Source organism: Hemitrygon akajei, chromosome 8 (genome assembly GCF_048418815.1).
Source record: "Hemitrygon akajei chromosome 8, sHemAka1.3, whole genome shotgun sequence".
Lineage (NCBI taxonomy): Eukaryota > Metazoa > Chordata > Chondrichthyes > Myliobatiformes > Dasyatidae > Hemitrygon > Hemitrygon akajei.
In genome coordinates, this window is record NC_133131.1 from 114,810,184 (window position 1) to 114,836,904 (window position 26,721).

Genomic DNA, 26,721 nt, shown 5'->3' on the forward strand with positions numbered 1-26,721 from the left:
TCATTGCACAACACCCAATCCAGAATAGCTTATTCTCTAGAGCTGAACCACGAGCTGCTCTAAAAAACCATCTTATAGAACAAGCTGGAACGGAACAACTTACCATCAATTCTACAATTATGCAACCTAAGGACTTGAGCTATATTATTTAATTTTCTTTGTGATTGCACATTTTTCTGAATTTATAATCATATGTGCCATATGTGCTATGTGTAGTGTGCTGTTGGTAATGTATTTGGCACCTTGGCCCCAGAAGAACACTGTTTCATTTGTCTATATTCATGTATGATAATTAAACTTGAACTTCCCAGTATCTATGAGGTACTTTCTGTAGATGTTAATCAGAACAAGGATACACAGATCTAAATCATGGGATTCAGTTTCTAAAGGAATTATATCCATATTATTTGGAGTTTAGAGAAATATTATTGAAGCAAATTAAGATCCATTAGGGCATGATAGGTTAGGCACTAAAGTAGGAAACTCTCAACCCAGGGGAACAGTTTCAAGATTAGGGGGTAGTCATTTAAAACTGAGGTGTGCAGGAACATCTCCTCACAAAAGGCAGCAAATCCCTGGAATTCTCTATCCTGGGGTGTTGTGAAGGAAAAATTATTGAGGGCGTTTAAAGAGGAAGTGGATACATTTTTGAAAGTTCATTGAATTTAGGCTATCGTGAACTAGACTTGAAGAGCTAAAATCTGAAGAAGAGCAGCCATAATCATATTGAATGACAGGGCAGGTACAAGGGGCTGAGTGGCCTATGCCTCCAGTTTTGTTATGTTCTTAAAACTATAGACTGCAGGGAAGATATAGAATTAAAGACTGATACAAATAGGAGGAAAGAAAAATAGAGAATGGGATTGGTCTGCATCATTTTAATAAAATTGCAGAATAGATTGGAGAGAATCTTGTTGCAAAAACTTAATTTCATGTAATGAAAATCTTGCATTGAATTGTCATCCATATTCAATGTATTATCCAATGGAGCATATGCTTCACTGCTCAAGAAATCTATCCTCTTCGAGATAATTGGTAAATTAATTTTTAATTAAAGGATTAAAATCCTTCCATAAGTATTATGCTATCTAGCCAATGACTGTCACCTTTCTAAAATTTAGTTCTACATTAACTACACACAAAAAGGGCCAGAGTGTGCTTTCATTTTCATGGCAGTTCACAAGTAAAGAACAAGTTGGAAATTGAATTCCTGGGCTAAGCAGAAGAACTCAGAAATGTTGAGCCAAGGGGCCAGATACGTATGGTTTGGATCTGGTCTAAGCTTTATGCCAATCATAGCAGACACCTTTGATTCAAATATAGTTCCCAACATATACCCTATGTTAAAGTCACAGTAGAGATAGACCTATTTTAATTATGTTTTAATTAACACACATCAGTTTAGACATTTTCAAAAACATAAGAATTAAAAATAATGTTAGTTCTATTTCATTCATTTTAACAAGTCTAATTATCAAAGACATGCAGACAATTGAAAAAGCATTTGAAAGGGTGATCAATGTAAGATGTCAGGAACCATGGCACAAAAATCAGTACTTGCAGTACTTCATAGGACACTTCTCACTGCAAGACCTGAAGCTAGAATAACTAATTTTGTTCCTTTATTTGATAAAAGCAGCAGGGATATGCCTGCACACTGATAAGCACTGCATCAGTGGTGGGAAAGTTACTGGAAGACATTGAGAGACAGAATTTATTTACATTTGGAAAGAAAACAAATGCTGGGGCCTTGACAGGGGTCCATATAGCCTCTTTAAGCATGGTAAGATCCCAGAAATTTGGAGAATAGATTACATTGTTCTTTTAAGTACAACAGAAATAAACCTGGAAATTACATGCTGGTGATCATTACATCAGTTGTAGGGAAATTATTAGGGAAGACTCTTATGGACCCAATTTACCTATGTGAAAACTACGGACTTGATAGGGATAGTTAACAGGTTGGCTGGTGGTGTAGTGACAACACCACTGGGCTTCTAGGCGGATGGTCCTGAGCTCAAATCCAGTCGGGCCCCAGCCTGGGCAAACAGCAGTATCTGCTCGGAAGAAAGGCTTGGCAATCTACTTTCATATCTTGCCTCAAAAACCCTATAGACAACATCTATAGGGTTTCCATGACTCAGCAACAGGGATAGCTAACATTACCTTTTGTAATGATAGCTCTTGACTTGTCTCAAGGAATTGTATTAAGGAAGTAATAAAGATGATCAATAAGGTAGGGGCAGTGGACTTTAATAAAGAACTTGACAAGATCCCTCATGGAAAGATGGCTTATAAGATTAAGTCAATTTGAATTAGTAAGTTATGTACAAAATAGGATTGATCATAAATGACAGAGGGTGGAGGAATGTTATTCTGACTGGAGGTCAGCAACCAGTTGTATTCTGCAAGGATCAGTACTTTTGTTTGTCATATCTAAATGACTTAGACAGGATATAGACAAGATAAAAGTATGAACAAAGAAGTGGAAGATGATTTTTATTCTGGGCAAGATTGAGAAGTGTTGCTGTCTGTGAAGCAAATGCAAGAGGAAAGTATACAGTAAATGGCAGGAAACTTAAAAGTATTGAACCTTGGGGTGCAAGTTCATACCTCCCTGAAAGTGGAAACACAATGAATAGGGTCATAAAGAAGGCATACAGCACACTTGCCTTCATCAGTCAGAGCAGAGTATAAAAGCTTGCAAGTTATGGAGCAGCTCTTTCAAACTTTAGTTAGGCTACATTTGGAGTACTGTGTGCACTTCCCGTTGCTACACTATAGGATGGACCTGGAGGGTCTGGAGAGGCTGCTGAAGAGGTTTCCAGTATGTTGAGAGTATTAGCTACAAGGAGAGGTTGGACAAAAAAGCCAGACTGTTTGCACTGGAGGCTGATGGGACAACCTCAGTACATAAAATGATGAGAGGCATGGATCGGATAGATATTGTAAATCTTAGGCAAGGGAAGAGATTGCTAAACCTCTGGCTAGGATCTTTATGTCCTCGTTGTCCACAGGAATGGTACCGGAGGATTGGAGGGAGGCAAATGTTGTCCCCTTGTTCAAAAAAGGTAGTAGGGATAGTCCAGGTAATTATAGACCAGTGAGCCTTACATCTGTGGTGGGAAAGCTGTGGGAAAAGATTCTTAGAGATAGGATCTATGGGCATTTAGAGAATCATGGTCTGATCAGGGACAGTCAGCATGGTTTTGTGAAGGGCAGATCGTGCCTAACAAGCCTGATAGAGTTCTTTGAGGAGGTGACCAGGCATATAGATGAGGGTAGTGCAGTGGATGTGATCTACATGGATTTTAGTAAGGCATTTGACAAGGTTCCACACGGTAGGCTTATTCAGAAAGTCAGAAGGCATGGGATCCAGGGAAGTTTGGCCAGGTGGATTCAGAATTGGCTTGCCTGCAGAAGGCAGAGGGTCGTGGTGGAGGGAGTACATTCAGATTGGAGGGTTGTGACTAGTGGTGTCCCACAAGGATCTGTTCTGGGACCTCTACTTCTCGTGATTGTTATTAATGACCTGGATGTCGGGTTAGAAGGGTGGGTTGGCAAGTTTTCAGATGACATAAAGGTTGGTGGTGTTGTAGATAGTGTAGAGGATTGTCAAAAATTGCAGAGAGACATTGATAGGATGCAGAAGTGGGCTGAGAAGTAGCAGATGGAGTTCAACCCGGAGAAGTGTGAGGTGGTACACTTTGGAAGGACAAACTCCAAGGCACAGTATAAAGTAAATGGCAGGATACTTGGTAGTGTGGAGAAGCAGAGGGATCTGGGGGTACATGTCCACAGATCCCTGAAAGTTGCCTCACAGGTAGATAGGGTAGTTAAGAAAGCTTATGGGGTGTTAGCTTTCATAAGTCGAGGGATAGAGTTTAAGAGACGCGATATAATGATGCAGCTCTATAAAACTCTAGTTAGGCCACATTTGGAGTACTGTGTCCAGTTCTGGTTGCCTCAGTATAGGAAGGATGTGGAAGCATTGGAAAGGGTACAGAGGAGATTTACCAGAATGCTGCCTGGTTTAGACAGTATGGATTATGATCAAAGATTAAGGGAGCTAGGGCTTTACTGTTTGGAGAGAAGGAGGATGAGAGGAGACATGATAGAGGTGTACAAGATATTAAGAGGAATAGACAGAGTGGACAGCCAGCGCCTCTTCCTCAGGGCACCACTGCTCGATACAAGAGGACATGGCTTTAAGGTAAGGGGTTGGAAGTTCAAGGGGATATTAGAGGAAGGTTTTTTACTCAGAGAGTGGTTGGTGTGTGGAATGCACTGCCCAAGTCTGTGGAGGAGGCAGATACACTAGTGAAATTTAAGAGACTACTAGACAGGTATATGGAGGAATTTAAGGAAGGGGGTTATATGGGAAGCAGGGTTTGAGGGTCGGCACAACATTGTAGGCCGAAGGGCCTGTACTGTGCTGTACTGTTCTATGTTCTTATTTTTAGGATGGAAATGTCAAATAGATGGAAATGTGCAAGACAATTTTTTTTATACACTGGGTGTGGTAGGTGCCTGGGATACACTGCCAGTGGAGGTGGCAAAAGTTAGTACAACAGCAGCATTTAAGAGGCATTTAGAGAAGTACATGAACTAACGGTAATTGAAGGCTGTAGACTACACTCAGGTAGATTGGGTTTTTTTTAAGATTGACATCATGGTCAGCACAGATATAGTGAACAAAAGAACCTGCCAATGCTCTTTTATATGAGCAATTCTATGTTCTAAACCAGGGCAGAATGCACAGAAAAAGGTACAGCCACGTGGAATGTTTCTGACAGACATAGGTACAAGTACATAATTTCCTTAAAGTAGCAACACGGCAGTAAATAATGTATGCCATGCTTGCAGTCATTAGCCAAGGCAATGAGTATGGGCCGGGTCTTTGAATAAAACTTCAGTTTGGCTGCACTTGGGAGTACTGTGTGCAGTTCTGGTCATCTCACTATTATGAAAGGTATATTTAAGCATAAGGGGGTGCAAGAATGGGTAATGAGTGACAAACAGAAAATGAATCTGCTGGGTCTGTTTTCCCAAGAGCAAAGGAGGTCAAGAAGTGAAATGACAGAAGTATGTAAAATTATGAGGGGCATGCATAGACAGAATCTGCTTCCCATGATAGGGGTGTCTAAAACTAGACTGCATAGACTTAAGATGAAAGAGGGAAAGTTTAATGGAGATCTGAGGGGTACATATTTCACACTGAGTAGTCGATATTTCAAATGAACTGTCAGTGGTGGACCCAGGAACTATAACTACATTTAAGAACATGTGGACAGGTATTTGAATAAATACGGCACATAGATGGATATGAAATTAATGCAGATAAGTGGGATTAGTATAGACAGGCACGATGGTTGGTATGGACAGAATGGTCCATAGAGGCAACTTCTACACTGCACAACTCTCTGGCATTAGACTCAATAGACCACAAAAAATTAGTGTGGTCATGGGGATCACACAGATAAATCAGAGGTTCAGGCAAAATAGGGCTCAATCTGACCCATTATTTCCACGATTCAGCAATATCCTGGGATATTATGCATATCAATGTAAATCCAAAAACATTATCTTCCTGAACTAAAGTGGTTTACTTTTATACAGTATAATGTGTAAAATACCGAATACTGAAAATTCTTGATGGGTCGGACAGCATCCGTGAAGGGAGACACAGTTAATGTTTCAATTTAATTACCTTTCATCAGATCACTCAACTTCTTTCTGGCATTTCAAGAATTGTCTTAATAAGGCATAAACTTACTAAATACTTACCCTCAACTCTCCATAGTCTAACTTCTGTTGCAACTTTTTTCATTATATCCTTTTGAGTTTAAAGACCACCTGAAAGAGAATATTTATTCACATAAAATATGAACAATCTGAAAATAACTTCCATTAAAATAGGATAATAATGAACTAAAATCTTGCAATGTTTCTCTTGTTTCTTCCTCTAAATTATCTTTCTGCATTAAGTATCTTTTGGAATCTGTATAGATAGAACATAATTTTGAATTACTGCTCGTCCTGCCACACCTCTAAAAAAACTGTGTTTCAGCTACATTTGAAGTACTGCATGCATTTCCAGTTGCTACATTGTAGGATTGATGTGGAGGGTTTGGGGAGGGTACAGAAGATATTCCCCTGTACTTTCAATCCATGAGGAATTTTAACATTTTCCACATGATTACATGGTTTTCTTTGGATGTTTCAGTTTCTTCCATAATCCATAAAGATATACAAGTTATGGTTAGTAAATAGTGGGCATGCTAAGCTGGCACTGGAAGCATGGCAACACTTCAGGCTTCCCCCAGTACATCCTCAGACTGTGTTGGCTATGGCGCATTTCATTGTATGTTTTGATGTACAGTGTTAATCTTTAATCATACTAGGAGGCACATGATGACCTGCCTAATGAATGCATAATTGTTCTGATTGCATTTTTCCACATGTTAAAGTAATAATACCATAGGCCACTTCAAAACCCATGGAAGGCCAGGAAAAACCGCCCAATTTGGCAAGTTACCTGGAATCTCACAAAGAATGCTGCAATTTGTAGCAGAACGGTCTTTATGTAGCTCTACAGAATTTTGTTGCGATCACCGCCTTGGCCAAGAACAAGTCAATATAAAGAATAAGACAGTAAGACACTGGAGCAGAAATGGGCCATTCAGACCATCAAGTCTGCTCCATCACGACTGATTTATTATCCCTCTCAACCTCATTCTCCTGCCTTCTCCCCATAATGTTTGTAGACCAAGTTGCAAGTTTCCTCTTCTTCAAGTTTGCCATCCAAGGTAGATTTCATAATTTCATAATCTTCACTATGTCAGGCATTACTTGAACCTAGCACATCTGCACAAACTACTTAGCACCACAGAAGGGGCTGAGTGAGAACAGTTTTATTCATGCATCACTGATACTACTGTGGTCAATTGTACCACTGCAAAAGGCAATTATCAGAACTTCAGTGTTCTGTAGCCTTCATGCATTTTGGGCTTTCCTTTCTATCAAGATTACGTTGGAAAGTATATAGCTTCAGTACATATTGAAAGGCTGATGGAAGCACATCTGATTTAAAGTGGTGAGCCAAATAAAGCTGGCATTTACAAGAATAGAAAAAATCTCCTGATGTTTTATATTTTAAAACGAATTTACAGGTATGAAAGCAATTTAACTATAATATGGTAGTCAGGACCAATGACCAAAAGATAAATGGCCAAATTTCAGCTATTGACATGTACTTCTGTAAGGCTTTTTGACAAGGTTCCACATGGGAGACTGCTCCAAAAGGTCGGAGACTACGAGATCCAGGGCAACTTGCCAATTACTGCCAAATCAATTTTGGTACAGAAGATGCTGATAAATGAAGCCTCTATCTCCAAATATGCATTCTAATCAATACTATTAAGCAGACAAAATGCTGGAGGAACTCAGCAGGTCAGGCAGCATAAACAGTCCAAATTTCTGGCTGAGACCTTTCTTCAGTAATGGAAAAAGAAAGAGGAAAACAATAGAACAGGGTTTCTCAACTGGGGTTCAGCAAAGTACATTTATTCTATATTTTAATTCAACATTGTCAATAAAATTTCATGCTATAAATAGCATTAATTAAAATCAATTTACAACTTTATTTTAATCTACCTAGCCAACCTTTAGAAAAATTTAATTTTAACAAATTTATTATGTTTGCCTTTTAAAATTTAAGGGGAAGGTTGGCTAAAAATTCTCTAATCAAAAGAGCATTGTCAATTAGTTTTGGATTATATCTATAACTTACTGATACATTAATATACTGTGAGCTGTAGATATAATATTTTATGCAGGGTTTCCATGAGACCTGAAAATTACTTCCAAGGGTTCCTCCAGGGTAAAAAGGTCAAGAAAAGCTGCACTAGAATAAAAAGGTGGTGGCAGGGGTTGGAGGGTAGCTAGAAGGTGAAAGGGGAGGGGGTGGAAAGAAAGAGGTAAAAATGTTTGGTGGTAGGATCACCTTGGAGATGACAGAAGTTGCAGAAAATGATGTGTTGGATGCAGGCTTTTGGGCTGCTTGGTAAGGACAAGAGTCACTGTTAAGGTGGTGGGAAGATGGGAGTGAGTGCAGATGTTTGGGAAATTGAGGAGTTGCAGATGAGGGCAGCAGCAATCATGAAGACAAGGGAAACCACATTCTTTGGAGGACATCTTTGATATCTTGGAAAGCCTCATCCTGGGAACAGATATGATGGAGATGAAGGAACTGAAAAAATAGCTGTTTTACAAGAGACGGGGTGGGAAGTGGTATAGTCAAGATAATCATGGGAATGGGGCTTCCCTTCCTCCTCTACTGATGCTGCCCTTACCCTCACCTCCTCCATTTCCCAAGCATCCACGCTCACTCCATCTTCCCGCCGCCTTTACAGCGATAGAGTGGTAGTTAAGGACGAGGAATTATGAACCTCTGCATCCAACATTCTGGCTTCTTACTTCTTCTCATCTGCCTATCTCGTCCCCTGGGTCTCCTTCTCCTTTGGTCCACTCTCCTCCATCAGATTCCTTCCTACCCATCTAGTTTCACCCATCACTTTCTAGGTATCCTTCAACTTTTTTATTCTGGCATCATCCCCTTTCCTTTCTAGTTCTGAAGAAGGGTCTCAGCCCAAAAAATCAACTGTTTATTCACCTGCATAGTTTCCACAGAAAGTTCCTCCAGCATTTTCTGTAAGTTGCTTTGGATTTCCAGCATCTGCAGAATTTCTCGTGTTTACTATCAATCAGAATTGTAATGCAATTCAGAAGTGAAAAAAATCACTTTCCAGCCAGTATATTTAACTATGGTTATCAATCTTTACTGCAGATAACTTCAAACAATTACAATAGATCAAAAAACAAAGGACAGGAATGCATACTGAACCACAGACAAAGTTAAGGAAAACAATATTTTAGTGTTCAACGGTTTAGTATAAAATCAGCAAGTGTTTACATTTACAAATTATGATACGTGAAAGTGAGATTTTAAGGCATTCAGCAAAGTACATTTATTCTATATTTTAAATCACTGACAAGAAATTCAAAAGTTAAAGCTTCACACATGTACAACTTACAAAAAAAATTTCATTTTCACAACAGCTTGCTTCTATAAGTTGGATTTTTACAGATTTAAACAAAATGCTTTAAGTTTCACCACCAACATAGCTCAAGAATTTTTTTTTAAATCTGAGTTTACATTTTTCCACTGATTTGATACTAGACAACTTGAAGGAAGTACTGACTGTGCTAAACTCTGGAAAGTGTGATCCCTATTGAAAGTTAAAATTGGATTTGTCATTCTGTACACAAAAATAGGTTTTGCATTAGTGTTACAGTATTAATCACAAACCCAAGTTGGTGCCAGGTTACCAAATAAGGTCTTGCATTATTAAAACACACTTTATGAAGAGTGCCAATTAACCTTTATTTTGCAATGCAGGAAGCTCCAATATTCGTATATGCAGTAGATAGACTATTTTATCTAAGGTGTATTCTTCCAAATGGCTGCTTTAAAGAAAATCATCTAAGTATTAAAGCCAAGTAAATATTACTTGATAAAGATGATTAAGAGGCATGGAGTTTTATTTAAAATCAAGAATTTCTGGAATAGTTTATAATTCAATCAGATTAAAGCCTGTATAAGATAGCATTCAGCATGTTAAATTTCTTAATGTTTCCAAGTATTTCAGGAAGCACAAAGCAATCAAATTTATGGAGAAAAACTGTCCAGGCTCTAAAATACTTAGGTAATAAGATAAATTAAAAAAGTAAACAATATCAGATCAAAAATAATAGTGATGGCAGCTAAATATTGTCACATTTTGTAAAGTAAAAGTTGCTTGTATTGTCAAGTTTTATTTGCTTTCAAAGCCATTATTAGTGACTAAATTAAAATTCAAAATATTAAAAATAGATCTGTTAAGTTACTGTAGGTCACATATCAATTATTTTGGTGAAAGGGGAAGGATGTGCTAAAAAATTTTAGGTTAGAACTGAGCTTTTAAATGAAGGCACAAGTGATTGAGTCCCAAGTCCTATAATATATGAGAAGTTATTTCACCTGTGTAAGAGGGCCTGGATATAAAATACAAAATTACAATGACAATAGTGAAATCTCAATATTTGGAACGGTACATTGAATATTTGTAATTAAATACTGAAATTCATCTACAATGTGACATCTTCTGATATGATAATAAAATCTTTCTCCAGATTTATGGTAATGGTTCACTTGGTGTTTTTTGCAGCTGCATTAATATTCTTAAAATAGAATGTTGCTTATGAGTAAGTCAATATCACAATATTCTTTTTGGAAGCTATACAATATACTTTAAAGAAATAAATTGTTAATTTCTTCACATATGCTGATTGTTTCTTCAATATTTTATGCAATTTGTAAAGGTTTGGTCAAGTGGGTACTTTAATGAAAGAATTAAGTTTTACTCAGAATGAAAAATAATTGTGGTCTCCTGAAATCTGATGGTATTACCATCAAGGTAATGTTGCCATTTCTGTTAATGACCATGCATCTCATTTTATTCAGAATTCAATTCTGTCAAAAAAGTCAAAGTTAAACCCATAGCTCTCAGGATATTCACTAACCATCTGAGCTTCACGAAAAGGCAATTCCAAAGAAACCTATAAGATAAATTATAACCTTGGGACATAATGACCCCAAGTTTGTACAATAGAAATTGAGATCAGAAATATAAAAAGGGTACACAGTCAATGTAGATACAATTGTGATTTTACATAATGCTTCCAGTAAGAAAATGGATTTGTTGTACATGATCAAAAGTGCTTACGACAAAACCAACATAAATAACTTAGCCCAGTTTTAAGGATCAACAGTACAGACAGTAGCAAAGATCAGCTTCATCCATCCTATAAACAGGACCAGTCACTTCACTTCAGACACTGAGACTGCTTCTAAACTGTAAACCTGTGTACTCTCTTCTCCTGAACAAAAACAAATTAACAAAATTAGCAAAGTCACAGTACATTTCAACTGGGCTGCTGAGTTATGTACAAAGTGTAAAATTTTGTCTTCATTTTCTCAAATGCATTTTAGAAATATTTTTATTACTTCAGTTCTTAAAAGCCTGCTTACATTTCCATATATCCTGACAAACCAGATAAGATAGGAGTCTAAGGAAATAATAGATAGGAGCTACAGGAATGCAATCACATCACTATCTCACCAGCATCATTTACCAGTGGTCCAATGTCAACTCTCATCTCCCTTTTACTCTTTACATAACTGAAAAAACTTCTGGTATCCAGTTATATATTATTGGCTAGTCTGCCCTTGTATTTCATTAGGCTGGTGTCCAATCGCAAGATAGGGAACTTGTTGAATGCCTACTAGATGTTTTTTTTAAAAAAAATATTTATTTATTTATTTTTTTAAAAGAGCTGCTTGCGCTTGAGCCTACTCGGGAAAAGGCCATCTTAGACTGGGAATTTATTATAACCCGCATCTTATTAGGGAGCTTAATGTAAAGGAACCCTTAGGAGACAGTGATCATAATATGATTGAATTCATACTGCAATTTGAGAGGGAGAAGCATAACTCACATGCATCAGTATTGCAATGGAACAAAGGGAATTATAGATGTATGAGAAGAGCTTGCCCAGGTGGGTTGGAGGAAGATGATGGCAGAGCAGAGATGGCTGAAGTTTCTGGGAATAGTTCACAAGGCGCAGGATAGATATGTCCCACAGAGGAAGAAATTCTCAAATGGCAAGTGTAGGCAACAGTGGCTGATAAGAAAAGGACTGCACAAAAGCCAAAGGGCATATAAGGTAGCAAAAGTGAGTAAGAAGTTGGATGATTGAAGCTTTTAAAATCCCACAAAAGGCAACTAAAAAAGCTGCAAGGGAAAAGATGAAATAGGAAGGCAAACTAGCCAATAATATAAAGCAGTATACTAGAATGGTTTTTTTTTTAAAGTTATATAAAGACTAAAAGAGACGTGAGAGTTGATATTGGACCACTGGAAAAAGATGCTGGTTAGGTAGTAATGGGGGACAAAGAAATGGCAGATGAACTTAATTGGTATCTTGCATCAGTCTTCATTTTGAAAGACACTGGCAGTATGCCAGAGATCTGTGAGTGTCAGGGAGCAAGAGTGAGTGCTGTTGCTATTACAAAGCAAAAAGTGCTAGACAAACTGAAAGGACTTAAGGTGGATTAGTCACCTGGATCAGATGGACTACATCCCTGAGAGATGTTGCTGAAGAGATAATGGAGGCATTGGTCATGATCTTTCAAGAATCAAATGATTCTGGAATGGTCCTGGAGGACCAGAAGATTGCAAATGTCACTCCACTCTTTAAGGGACGAAGGCAACTGGAAGGAAATTATAGGCCAGTCAGCCTAATCTTTGGTCAGGGCATCAAAGGATATAGCGAGAAGGCACGTGTACGTGGTTGAGTGGAATCTGGGATTAGTCATGATGGAGTGGCAGAGACCTGATGGATTGAAGGACCTATTTCTGCTCCTATATCTTATGGTCTTATTTAATATCATGGTCGACTAGACCAACCCAAGAACTCATTTTTCTTGCCTAACTCAGAAATCTTAAGCCCTTGCTCAAAAACAGTGGTTAAAAATTCACTTGCACATGCTTTTTTGCCCCTTGAGGAAAAGGGTTCCTACGACACAGCCCTGATTGAAAAAGAAATCACCCTGAAGGGGGACAAGTTAGTCAATGTGGAGTGTGAGATAAAGTCCAATACAAAAGTGGCACGTTTTACAATTTCAGCTACAAATTCAGAAGGGAACCAGAGTGCTTCAGAGTCATTGCTTCCTACATCCTGTGAACATATTGCTGGTGTTTTGTGATTTCAGTAATGAAGGTGGAAGTTATCAAAACTTCTTCCATTGTAATGCAAATTAGCTTTCACAGATGTAGAGATATGGAAGCCATATGCCTGACAACATTTGAATAAGAAATTTCATGCTCCAGATAGTGGACCAGTTTGACAAAATTGGGGCTTTGCTGATTTTCTACATTAAACTGTTATCAAGCCCACATGAGCTGGTAAGAGTTGAGCAGAGTAATAAAAATGCATGTTATTTAGTAAATGTAATACATCACTGGATTTCCGATGACTAGACTTACAAAAACCCAGCTTTACAGAAGATCCCTCATATTAAATAGTTTTTCAAGAAAGTAATTAAGTTTCATGGTATTCATTAATAACTGGATACATATACTCCATTACTTTATGGGTAACATTTGTGATTAATCAATTAAATTTAAAAATATAGCAAATGTAGAGTGATACAATATTGGCAGCTATCAGAAATGGACTTTTCTGACTTTGAAAAAACGTCTCAGGAATAGAGATCTAAGTTTGACACTCTCTATACGTCAATGACATTTTCAAAAGGCAATTTATACCAAAATGTAACAAAATTGACAAAACTATAGCACAGCAATAATCTACTACTTAATCTGCAACTTCATGGCCCAGCACATAAATCATCATATTAAAATCAAATCAGATAAAAATAATGGCACTGCTTGCTAATAGAATCAACCCTGGAATACACACAGGCAAGGTAGGAGCAACAGCAGGGGGTTTCATAATGAAATGCAAGACTGAAGCTGCAACACATGATACAGTGAAACAGCTTGCAATAAAGATTAAAGATGAAAAAGGATTAGCTTTATTAGTCACATATATATTGAAACATGAAATTCATCCTTTGTTTCAATGACCAACACATTCTAAGGACGTGCTGGAGAAGGCCCACAAATGTCAACAACATACCTTGCTCACAATTTACTAACCCAAACCCAGTACTGTACATCTTTGGAAAGTGGGAAGAAACCACAGCAATAGTAGGAAATCCAGTCACAGGGAGAACATAAAAACTTCTTACAGACAGCAGAAAGAATTGAAACCTGATCATAGATCGCTGGCACTGTGAGCAATGCGCTGACCACTACAATCCCACAATCAGATCAGATTTGAGCTTTACATTCATGGATCCATAGTTATACAGCATTGAACCAGGCTCTTCAGCCCAATGCCCATGCCAACCATGACGTCCATCTACACTAATCCCTCTTACCTGCATTTGGCCTATATCCTTTTAAATAATTCCAATCCTGTACCTGTTTGAATGTCCTTTAAATGTTGTAATTGCAATTGCATCTGAAACATCTTCTGGCAGCTTATTCCATATACACACACTATTGAAGTTGCCCCTTAGTTCCTCTTAAACCTATTTCCTCCTGTTTTAGCCTGTGAAAAAGTAAATTTCTATCCTATGACTCATTATTTTACAAAGTTACCCCTAAGCCATCTTTGCTGAAATGAAAACACGAGGAAATTTGCAGATGCTGGAAATTCAAGCAACACACACAAAATGCTGGTGGAACACAGCAGGCCAGGCAGCATCTATAAGGAGAAGCACTGTTGACGTTTCGGACCGAGACCCTTCGTCAGGACTAACTGAAAGGAAAGATAGTAAGAGATTTGAAAATAGGAGGGGGAGGGGAAAATGTGAAATGATAGAAGACCGGAGGGGGTGGGGTGGGGTATCCCTGATATATTTAGTTTTTACCCCCCCTCCTTTTTTTCTCTCTTTCTGCCCATCACTCTGCCTATTCTCCATCTCCCTCTGGTGCTCCCCTCCCCCTTTCTTTCTCCCTAGGCTTCCCGTCCCATGATCCTTTCCCTTCTCTAGCTCTGTATCCCTTTTGCCAATCACCTTTCCGGCTCTCAACTTCACCCCACCTCCTCTGGTTTACTCCTATCATTTCGCATTTTCCCCTCCCCCTCCTACTTTCAAATCTCTTAATACCTTTCCTTTCAGTTAGTCCTGACGAAGGGTCTCGGCCCAAAACGTCGACAGTGCTTCTCCTTATAGATGCTGCCTGGCCTGCTGTGTTCCACCAGCATTTTGTGTGTGTTGTTTGCTGAAATGAAAACAGTCCCAGCCTATTCAGTCTCTCTTCATAAAGCCTAGAAGAATGCAGCACAGGAAAAGGCCCTTCAGCCTATGTCTGTGTCAAACAATGCCAAATCAAACTAAACCTCCCTTGCATACACATGATCCATAGCCCTTGATTTTCTATTTATTCATCTTGTCTATCTAAAAGTGTCTTAAATGCCACCATCATTAGCAGCCCATTCCAGGCACCTACAACTGTGGAAAACTTGCCCCGCAAACTTCCTTAAACTTTTCCCTCTCATCTTAATTTCATGTCCTTATTACATGACATTTCTATCCTGGGAAAAAGGATTCTATCATTCTACTTCTCAATTTTATACACTTCTATGAAATATATTCTCAGCCTCCAATGATTCAATATAACCTCTTATAAGCAGCATCCTGGTAAACCTCATTTGTACCCTTTTCAAGGCTTTCACATCATTCCTATAATAGAAGAACCAGAATTGCACACAATTCTTCAAGCAAAGCCTAACCAGTCCTGTATAGTTGCAACACAGCTTCCTAATGCAGTGGATTCTGGTTAATTAGGACAGCCGCTCATTTGAGACAAATCTTAAAGAACAGAAACTAATCGATAAAATAGCTGAGATTCTATCTGTTGATTTGGGACACTATGACACTTAATTGGAGCAGGAGACTGTTGCCGAACAGTTTCCAACTAGCATCAGTCATATGCATTTGTAAGGCCATTGGATAACACACCATGCTATGAGTGAAGAATTTTTAAAATTATATCAGTTGCATACGCCTGTATTCTAAAAGCAGATATTTTTGTCACTGAAAGTTGTCAAGAAATAAGCAGCAAGACAATTTAGAATAGTTTTGCTCACTGCAGTTTGAAGCATTCATGCTTGGAGATACCTGAAATGGCAAGAAGTAAAACTAAAACAATTTCACTACTTCAAAAAAAAAATCGGAATCATGAAGAATTTGAAAGGTATCAACAATCATCTTGAATGTTACAATGGAAATGAAGATTTGGAGGATGTAACTGTCAAAAGCATTGTCTGCAGTGAGTCCATTATCTATAGTTGTTCATTAACAGTCATTCAAAAGAATACACCTGCATACACTACTCCATCAATGACCAGTAGGAATTAATGCAGTTTTATAGTACAAAAGTACTATTGATAGGGCTCTAATTTTTTGTTTTGTATTTTATTTAAGTACATAATTTGTTACTCAGTTAATCAGCTGTTTGATTTTTTTTCCCTTTCTAAATATTTCCATGAAACTTTGGCTAACTGGAACAGCCACTTAGTTGGGCCAATACAGTGGCCTGAGCAATAAAGGCAAGCACACAGTATAACTTCTTTATCACCCTATTTGTGGTCTCTTTCAAGGAGATACTGACTGGACTACAAGTTCCATCTGTACATTAATGCTGTAAGCATCCTGCCATTAACATTGTAGATTCCCTTTACGTTTGACCTCTTAAAATGCACTTGCCTGGATTAAATTCGATCTGCAATTTCTCTGCCCAAATCTGTAACTGATCTGTAATGTGCTGCATCTTTTGACAGCCATCTTCACTGTCTGCAACTATCTTGGTGTCACCTGCAAACTTAATAACTTACACATGTATACTTACATCCAAGTCATTTAAATATCACGTACAGAGGTCCCAGCACTGGTATCTGCAGGATACCATTAGTAACAGACTTCCAGATAAAATTATACCTTTCCACCACTACTTTTTTTAAAATACATAGGCAAACCAATTCCAAATCCCAACCACCAAGACACCATAGATCCCATGCAATTTTCTGGATCAGCCTACTGTAAAGGACCTTGTTAAATGCCTTATTAAAATCCACTAGATAGCATCCACTGCCCTACCCTCACTTTCATCAATATCTCAACAAAACTCAATTACGTTCAAGAGACACAATCTGAACCATATAATGCCACAGTATTACAGTGGAGTGAAAGTAATTAGAGGCATGAGAGGAACTGGTCAAAGTTGATTGGACAGGGACAGTAGCAGGGATGACAGAACAGCCACAGCGTGTTTTTGGGGGGAAATTCAAAAGGCTCAGTAAAGATTCAGTCTTAAATTGTGAATTTTGTGTCAAGTGCGCTCCACCATATTTTCCCTCTAGTTCCACCTACTGTTCATTTTTCCAATTACTACTCCTTCCAAAAATGTAGGAGGCTCCTCCGCCTCCTACACTGGTAAACCAAACCTTAGCATGTCCAACTCCATCCTCTAACTCAGGCCCTAGAATCTTGGAAACAGTCTTGCAAAACATTTCTGAACTCTTTCCAGTTTCATAATATCTTTCCTGTGAAGGGTGACCAAAACTGAACAATACTTCAAATGCGGCCTCTCCAGCATCCTGCTCAACTGCCACATAATCTCCTAACTTGTATACTAAATGCCCCAGGGTCAGCATGCCAAACACCACTATCTGTCTACTTGTAATTATGTACATGAACTCCAAGCTCCTTCTGTTGTATAATACTTCAAGGCCCCCCTGTTCACTATGAAATTCCTACCTTGACTGGATTTTCAAAATATGTTTCACACTTAACCTGAATTAACTCCATTTGCCATTTTTGGTCCACTTATCCAGCTGATCACGATTTCACTGCAAATATTCATTCTCAGCAAATTTACTAAGAAAGCATTGTACATTACCTAAACCACTGACATAGATGGCAAATAACAATGTGCCCAGCACCATCTCCTGAGACACACCATTGGTCACAGGCTATAAGTGGAATTTTAAACAGAAAAGATAATGGAGATTCTTGAAATCTGACCTGCTCCTTTCCTTCCCCACCCCCCTAACTGATAAAGGGCCTTGGCCCAAAACTAACTTCATTCCCCTTCCTAAAAGTTGCCTGACTTACTGAGTTCCTCCAGTATTTTGTGTGCATTTTGATTGCTGTCTCTGGAATTCTTTTTCACTGCTAGCTTTTCCACTTTTGTTCCAGTTCAAATGCCCCTTTCTTGTTGTGCTTAAAATTGCTCTAGAAAAATTTGAGGTCCGCACTTTCTATGTCATTCTTAAGGTGTTCTTCTCCCAGCTCAGTTTTTTCCCTGCACACCACCCTCATCCTACACAAAACTTCTCAGCATTTAGACATCACTAGAAAAAGAAACATCTATTATCAACTGTTTATGGAAAAGTGGTGGGGGGTCCACATTCTTGACTTGCTGCAATCCTTCTGAAATACTATGACATTGCTATTGAATAGGGCATGGTTAGCTAGTTTAGATATCAGAACAATACTGTCAGATGTAAGTCATGCAAAACTAGGAATCAAAGTGGAGAGATATGGCAGATGTAACAAAATTAAAGGACAGAAATCCAAGTTGCATTTGAGAACTGCATTCAGGTTCTGGGAACAGTCCTCATGGATCCTAGCATCCTACATGCAGGTGCTGAGAAGATTAATCAAAAATGTTATCAGACATTAAATTAAGAGAATACTCAAATAGAAACAATGCAAGCAGCTTTCCCAATGCTATTATGTAAAATTTAGATAGGACAGTTTTTATTTCATCTATCCTCCAGTAGGGCTCCAGAACAAAGGACAACAGTGTGTCAAGGATTTAGGCGTGAAACTAGAGAATCAGATTGGTTGGTTGAAAGTGAAATTACAATATTCATCTTTGGTCTCAAAGGACAACACAGTCATTACAGCAGTTAGTATTGCTGCAAAAGCTCCAACCACCCAGGTTCATTTCTGACTTGCAATGCTATTAGTCTCTGATTACATGTTTCTCTAGTGTACTGCAGTTCCCTCCTACACCCCAAAGATGTGCTAATAGGTTGAGATACTCCCTAGTCTTGATAAGAATGCAAGAAACCAGATCCTGCCATTCACTGCTACCATCAAGGAGGTACAGAAGCTTGAAGGCAGACACTCAACAATTCAGGAACAGCTTCTTCCTCTCTGCCATTAGATTTATGAATGGACATTGAACCCATGAACACTACCACACCAATTTAATTATTAAATATACACACACTTACTGCAACTGTTTTTCCTAATATGTATTGCATTTTACTGCTGCTGCAAAGGCAACAAATTTCATGACATATGCCAGTGATATTAAATCTGATTCTGATGATCACGCTGATCTACCCAGGGCACCGTCTCAATTCCCTGATTTTTCAAAAATACCTGCATTAAATAAACTAATGATACAACTTTCACAATCCTCCAGTGAAAAAGAATTCAAAAGATCCACCAAGCTATGAGTAGCTCCTATGCACTTCAGCTTTAAATGATCATTCCCAATTTCTGAACTATATACAGTACCGTTATTCTTGAAATAGAGTTTTTGAATAAAAAGTATGAACATCTTTTTGCCCACTCAAATTAAGGAAATTGTCACAAAAAGTTAACAACCAAACACCTCATTGGATTCTGATTAAAGTATATGGATGAAACAAAAGCATCACAGGAACCAAGTGAACACGAGGAAATCTGCAGATGCTGGAAATTCAAACAACAACACACACAAAATGCTGGTAGAAGTCCTGACGAAGGGTCTCGGCCCGAAACATCGACAGCGCTTCTCCCTATAGATGCTGACTAGCCTGCTGTGTTCTACCAGCATTTTGTGTGTTGTTACAGGAACCAAGTGTACATTTATGAATTGGGCATTAGACAATAATCAAATGGCAAAAGTGTAGCTGATTACTTCAGAGATGCAATCATATTGATTTAGATATATCAAAACAATAGATAATGTATCAATCACCAATGGAATAAATACATAATACAACTAAATACTCTCCTTTTGCACACGGGCAGCCAGTTTACAAAACTTGAGCTAAGTACCGTTTGTTTTATGATATAAAACCACATTTCCAACATCCAATACAGTAACAAAGCTCTTAAGGTGCCGGGCTAATAGCCATCCATTAGCAAAACTTTACCTCACAAATATCATCTGTGGCTCTAACCTACAAAGTGTGACAGGCAAGTATATTTTCAAAACTTCCCTGATGTGCACAATTTCTATAAAAAGCTAAAATTTCCAAAATCACTTCAAAAGCACAATACATTGCAAATGGAAAGTGTTTTAGTATGCCTGGATCCAACTTAGCTAAATGACAGAACATCATTAGTGCCTCCTTCCAGATAAATGTACAATCAAGTCGTCACTTTTTATTGTCATTTCAACCATAACTGCTGGTACAGACATAGTAAACATTAGTTCCAAATTACAGTACCTTGGTCTAATTTATTTGAGTCTACCAGCAAAACAGATTATCCAATCACAAACAAGAGAAAGTCTGCAGATGCTGGAAATCCAAACACTACACACAAAATGCTGGAGGAACTCAGCAGGCCAGAAAGCATCCATGGAAAAGAGTACAGCCGGCATTTTGGACCAAGACCCCTCCTCAGGACTGGAGAAGAAAAAAATAAGAGTCAGAGTTAAAAGGTGGGGAGGGGAGAGGGATGAAGTAAAGAACTGGTAAGTTGATTGGTGAAAGAGCTGTAGAAGAGGTAATCTAAGAGGACAGAAGGCCATGAAAGAAAGAAAAGGGGGAGGAGCAGAGTGCAGGCAAGGAGATAAGGTGAGAGAGGGAAAGGGGATGGGGAATGGTGAAAGGGGTGGGGTAGCCATTACCAGAACCTCTTGAATTTCCAGTAATGGCGACCTCACACTCCCTTCACCATTCCCCATTCCCTCTCACCTTGTCTCCTTGCCTGCACTCTGCTCCTCCCACTTTTCTTTCTTCCATAGCCTTCTGTCCTCTCCAATTACATTCCCCCTTCTCCAGCCATGTATCTCTTTCACCAATCAACTTCCCAGCTCTCTACTTCACCCCTCCCTGCTCCCAGTTTCACCTATCACCTTATATCTCTTCCTCCCCTCCCCCAACCTAATTCTGATTCCTCATTTTCCTCCAGTCCTGAGGAAGGGTCTTGGTCTGAAACGTCAACTGTCCTCTTTACCATAGATGCTGCCTGGCCTACTGAGTTCCTCCAGTATTTCGTATGCTGGTTAAACAGATTATCTAGTCAATTTTCTCTTAAGCTCATCCAAAACATTACTCAAAGGGCCCGGTATGGAAACACCAAATCCCTTGAACAGAAAGGCCTACAAAAAGCAGTGGATATAGCCCAGTCCTTCACAGATAAAGCACCCCACACCGCCACTGAGCACATCTGCAAGGAGCACTATTGAGAAAAGCAGCATCCATCATCAAGTATCCCCACAATCCAAGCCATGCCCTTTTCTCACTGCTGTCATCAGGAAGGAGGTATAGAAGCTTCAGATCCCGCACCACCAAGCTCAGGCACAGTCAGAAACAAAAAACCTACAGCACAATACAGGCCCTTCGGCCCACAATGCTGTGCCAAACATGCACGCACTTTAGAAATTACCTAGCGTTATCCATAGCCCTCTATTTTTCTAAGCTCCACGTACCTATTAGGAGTCTCTTAAAAGACCCTATCATATCTAACTCTAGCACCATCGCTGGCAGCTCATTCCACACATTCACCACTCTCTGCGTAAAAAACTTACCCCTGACATCTCCTCAGTATCAAATGCCAAACACATTAAAACTGTGCCCTATTGTGCTAGCCATTTCAGCCCTGGGAAAAAGCCTCTGACTATCCACATGATCAATGCCTCTCATCATCTTATACACCTCTATCAGGTCAGCTCTCATCCTCCACCACTCCAAGGAGAAAAGGCCGAGTTCACCCAACCTATTCTCAAAAGGCATGCTCCCCAATCCAGGCAACATCCTTGTAAATCTCCTCTGCACCCTTTCTATGAATTTCACATCCTTCCTGTAGTGAGGCGACCAGAACTGAGCACAGTACTCCAAGTGGGTTCTGACCAAGGTCCTATATAACTGTAACATCTCGGCTCTTAAACGCAATCCACGATAGATGAAAGCCAATGCACCATATGCCTTCTTAACCACACAGTCAATCTGCGCAGCAGCTTTGAATGTCCTATGGATTTGGACCCCAAGATCTCTCTGATCCTCCACACTGCCAAGAGTCTTACCATCAATACTATATTCTGCCATCATATTTGACCTACCAAAATGAAGCACCTCACACTTATCTAGGTTGAACTCCAACTGCCACTTCTCAGCTCAGTTTTGCATCCTATCAATGTCCCATTGTAACCTCTGACCATCAGGCTCTTGAACCAGAGTGGATAACTTCACTCACCCCAGAAGTGAAATGATTCTACAACCCATGAACTCACTTTCAAGGATGCTACAATTCATGCTCTCAATATTTATTACTCATTATTTCTACTCTTTTTCCCTTTTGTACTTGCACAACATATTGCTTCTTTGCACATTGGCTGCTTGTCCATCTTTGATATATGTAGTTCATAAGATCACAAGACTGTAAGACATAGGGGCAGAATTAGGCTACTCAGCCCATTATTCCACCATTTAATCATTGCTGCTTTATTATACCCCTCAACCTTATTTTCTTTCCTTCCTCCTGTAACCTTTGACACCCTGACTAACCAAGAATCCATCAACCTCTACTTTAAATATACTCAATTACTTTGCCTTAACAGCCACCAATGGCAATAAATTGCACAGATTCACCAACATCTGGCTAAAGAAATTCCTTCTCATCTGTTCTATTCTAAGTGGATGACACTATTCTGAGGCTATGCCCTCTGGTCCTAAACTCAACCACTATAAGAAACATCCACTCTCTCTAGGCCTTTCAAGTTTTGAAAGGTTTCAATAAGATCTCTCACTCATTCTTCTAAACTCCAGCAAGTACAGGCCCAAAGCCATCAAATGTACCTCATGCATTAATCCTTTCATTCCCAGAATTATCCTTATGATCTTTCTCTGGACCCTTTCCACATTTTCTGAGGCAAGGGACCTTAACCTGCTCATGACACTCCAAGTGCTGTCTGACCAATGCCTTATAAAGCCTTAGCATCACATTTTTGCTCTTGTACTCTATTCGTATCAAAATGAATACATTTGTCTTCCTTACCACCAACCCTGTAAGTTACCCTTCAGGGAATCTTGCACGACGACTCCCATGTCACTTTGCATTTCTGATTTTTGAATTTTCTTCCCATTTAGAAAATAGTCTACATCTTTATTCCTTCTACCAAAGTGCATGACCATATACTTTCCTATACTATATTCCATCTGCCACTTATCCCATTCTCCCAATCTATCTAAATCCTTCTGCAGAATCCTTGCTTCCTCAACACTATCTGCCCCTCCACTTATCTTTATATCATCTGCAAACTTGGACACAAAGCCATCAATTACATTATCCAAATCCTTGACATGTACAGGTGTCTCTCACCCCCTTACAAAGTTAGAGCGTTCCTATGAAACCTTAAGCCAAAATGGGGTAAAGCGAAGAACCATTAATTTATATGGGAAAAATTTTTGTAAAAGCGAAAATCCTCTTTGTAATGCGAAAACAGGTTACTAAAGTAGGTCTTTTGTAAAAGCAAAGTGGCGTAAAGCAAACATTCGTAAAGTGGGGGACACCTGTAATGTAAAAGAAGTGGTGGTCCCAATATCAACCCTGCAGAACATTTGTCACCAGCAGCTGACCAGAATAGCTCCTCTTTATTCCAACTGTCTCCTACCAATAATCCAATCTTCCATCCATGCTCGTAACTTTCCTGTAATACTATGGGCTCTTATCTTGTTAAGAAACCCAGTATGTCCAACCTTGTCAAAGCTTTTTGAAAATCCAAGTAAAGAAATCCATTGACTCTCCCTTTTCTATCTGTTACTTCCTCAAAGAATTCCAACAGATTTGTTTCGCAAGATTTCCCCTTAAGGAAACCATGCTGACTTTGGCCTGCTTTATCATGCATGTTCAAGTACGCTGAAACATCCTTAATAAGGAATTCCAGCATATTGGAGGGGAGTTAAGATAGCACTAAACGGCGATTCTTTTGCTTGTATCTTCAGAAACAGCTTGATTACCATCTTTAGTATCTTTAATTTCCCTTTTCAGGATTTAAGACCCTGACCTCAAGTTACACACAGACTTCTGTTCTTTGCGGGAATGGGACCTGTTCTCGGGGTTTCAGGACCAGCCATTGTTGTTCAACATGCCAAGAGTTTGGCCTGAGAGTCCAGCTCGAATTTAAAAGCCCAAGAGTTTGGGGCTCTGGTGATGGAAAGACCGAGGGTCAGTGTCACAGCAGGAAACTCGTATCCTCGGGGAGGCTGAAAAATCTTTCACTGTGAGACTGAAGGCCCCAGATCTTTGTGATCTTCAAACACAAGAGCTCGTAAAAAGCGGACTTTTAAACATCATAAACCAGCTGGTTACTGTTATGTCTCTTGCTTGCTGTGAAAATGGGTGACACCTCCCTCTCCCTTATTAGGGGGAGAGAGAGAAAACCTGTGGTTTGTCAAATTGTCAGATGAAATGTGATAGTCTTGGGAGTAAGTGCAAAGTCTGTCTTTGCCATCGACCAGCTCATGCTTGTGCTCAGTAGTGGGTAGTGTGCTGGTCCGGGGGGGGGGGGGGGGGGGGGGGGGTGCGTGGATTGTTGCTTGCTGCTGCTTACTTGTGGGAAGGGGGGTGGTCTTTGGGGTTCTCACGTTTAACTGTCGTTCATTCTTTTGGGACATTTCTGTTTTCGTGGATGTTTGCAAAGAAAAATCATTTCAGGATGTATACTCTATACATTTCTCTGACATTAAATTGGACCTTTGAACCTTTGAGCTTCCCAGCCACTAAAGTCAGGCTAATTGGCATACAATTTCCTTTCTTCTGCCCCCCTCCATTTTTAAAGAGTGAAGTGGTAAATTTTCTAGTCCTCTAGAACCATTCCAGAATATAGTGATTTTTGAAATATCATTCGTAATGACTCCACAATCTCTTCAGCCACCTTTTTCAGAACCTTGGGGTGTAGTCCATTTGGTCCAGATAAATTCAGACCATTCTGCTTCCCAAGCACTTTCTCCTTTTAGTAAAAACAACTACACTCACTTCTGCTGACACTCAAATTGCAGCCAGACAGCTAGTGTCTTCCACAGTGAAGATTGACACAAAATACTGAAGTTCCTCCACCATTTCTTTGTCCTTCATTACCTCACTAGCATTATTTTCCAGCGGTCCATTATCCATTCTTGCCTCTTACTCTTTCTATATCTGAAAAATACTTTTAGCATGCCTTTATTTTATTGGATAGATACCTTCGTATTTCATCTTCTCTCCATAGCTTTTTTTCTGTTGGTTATTTAAATGGCTTCCAATCCTTCAACTTCTAATTTTTGTTGAATTATATGCCATTGCTTGCTTTTATGCTGTCTTTTACTTTGCTTGTCACACAGTTGCCTCAATTCCCCTAGAGAATACTTTGGAATATCTATTCTCTGCCTTCCAAATTGCCCCCAGAAACTCTACTGCTCTTCTGCCATCATCCCTACTAGTGTCCACTCCCAATCAACTTCTGCCAGCTTCTCTCTCTCACACCCCGTAATTCCCCATACTCCACTGTAATACTGATACAGATGACTTCAGCTTCTCTCTCAAACTGCAGGATGAATTCTATCATGTGATCACTGCCTCCCAAGGGTTCCTCTATCTTCAGCTCTCTAATCAAACTGGTTCATTACATAATGCCCAATCCAGACTTGTCTTTTACCTGGTGGGCTCAACCACAAGCTGTTCCAAAAAGCCATCTCATAGGCATTCAAAAAGTTCCCTTTCCTGGGATCCAGCACCAACCTGATTTTCCTAATCTACACCTGCATAGTGAAATTCCCCCATGACTATTGTAACATTGCATTTATTACATGCCTTTCTATTTCCCACTGAAATTTATATCCCACATCCTGGCTATTGCTTGGTTGGTGTATACAACTCCAATCAGGCAGATTTTACCCTTGCAGTTCCTTAACTCTATCCACAAGCATTCTACATCTTCCAATCCTACGTTACCTCTAAGAATTTGATTTCATTTTTACCAACAAAGCCACACCACCCCTACCCCCAACCTACCTGCCTGTCCTTTTGATACAACATGCAATTATGTACAATATTCAGTGGAACTACTGAACTATCCTTGGATGTTAAGCTACCAACTATGATCTTTTTTCCATCCACATCTTAGTGATGCCCACAAAGTCATGCCTATCAATCTCTAACTGCACTGTAAGATGGCACCATGTTTAAGTCCCCAAAATAGTGCCATGTACAGCAGCTGTGTTGTGTACTCTGAATTGGAATTATAATTTTCTGCTCATCTCTCTACTTCTTTCTGCACTTCTCTTACAAGAAGCTGAAAGTCACATCAGATATGATTGACTGACTCTTTTGAACAATCGGAAAGACTGCATTCAATCATAACACGTCACCTTTCTACCACTGGGACCTCCGGCTTGCATGGCCACAGAAGGTTCATTCACCTCACCGGCATTACTGAGGAAGTTTCATCGGAGGCTAGAAAGCTGGCGTCTCGGAAATTTATGGTGGTGCGCAAATTGGCCGTGGTTCCCTAGCATATTCCTAGACCACATACAGTCCCTGGACAACAAGCCATGAGCTGAGAGTCAGAATATCCCACCAACAGGAAACAAAGCATTGTAACATCTTGTGCTTCACTGAAACCTGGCTGGCAGAGGGAAAATACCAGACCAAGCCATCAAACCCATCGGGTTGTGTTCCAAGTGGACAGGTCTAAAGATGTCTCCGGAATAAGTAAAGATGAGGGAGCATGTTTCATGGTGAACAATGGCTGGTGCGACCCAGGTTGCCTGCACAGC

General features: G+C 39.4%; 1 protein-coding gene across 1 annotated transcript in view; it reads right to left on the minus strand.

Moving 5' to 3' along the window:
* Positions 1 to 10,728: 10,728 nt before the first annotated feature.
* dazl (deleted in azoospermia-like) overlaps positions 10,729 to 26,721 on the minus strand; it is a 67,577-nt gene continuing 51,584 nt past the window's right edge. The window contains exon 10 of the mRNA XM_073052948.1: positions 10,729 to 10,980. Within this exon, the coding sequence (XP_072909049.1) occupies positions 10,951 to 10,980 (30 nt within the window). The 3' untranslated portion in view covers positions 10,729 to 10,950. The remainder of the gene's footprint in view (positions 10,981 to 26,721) is intronic.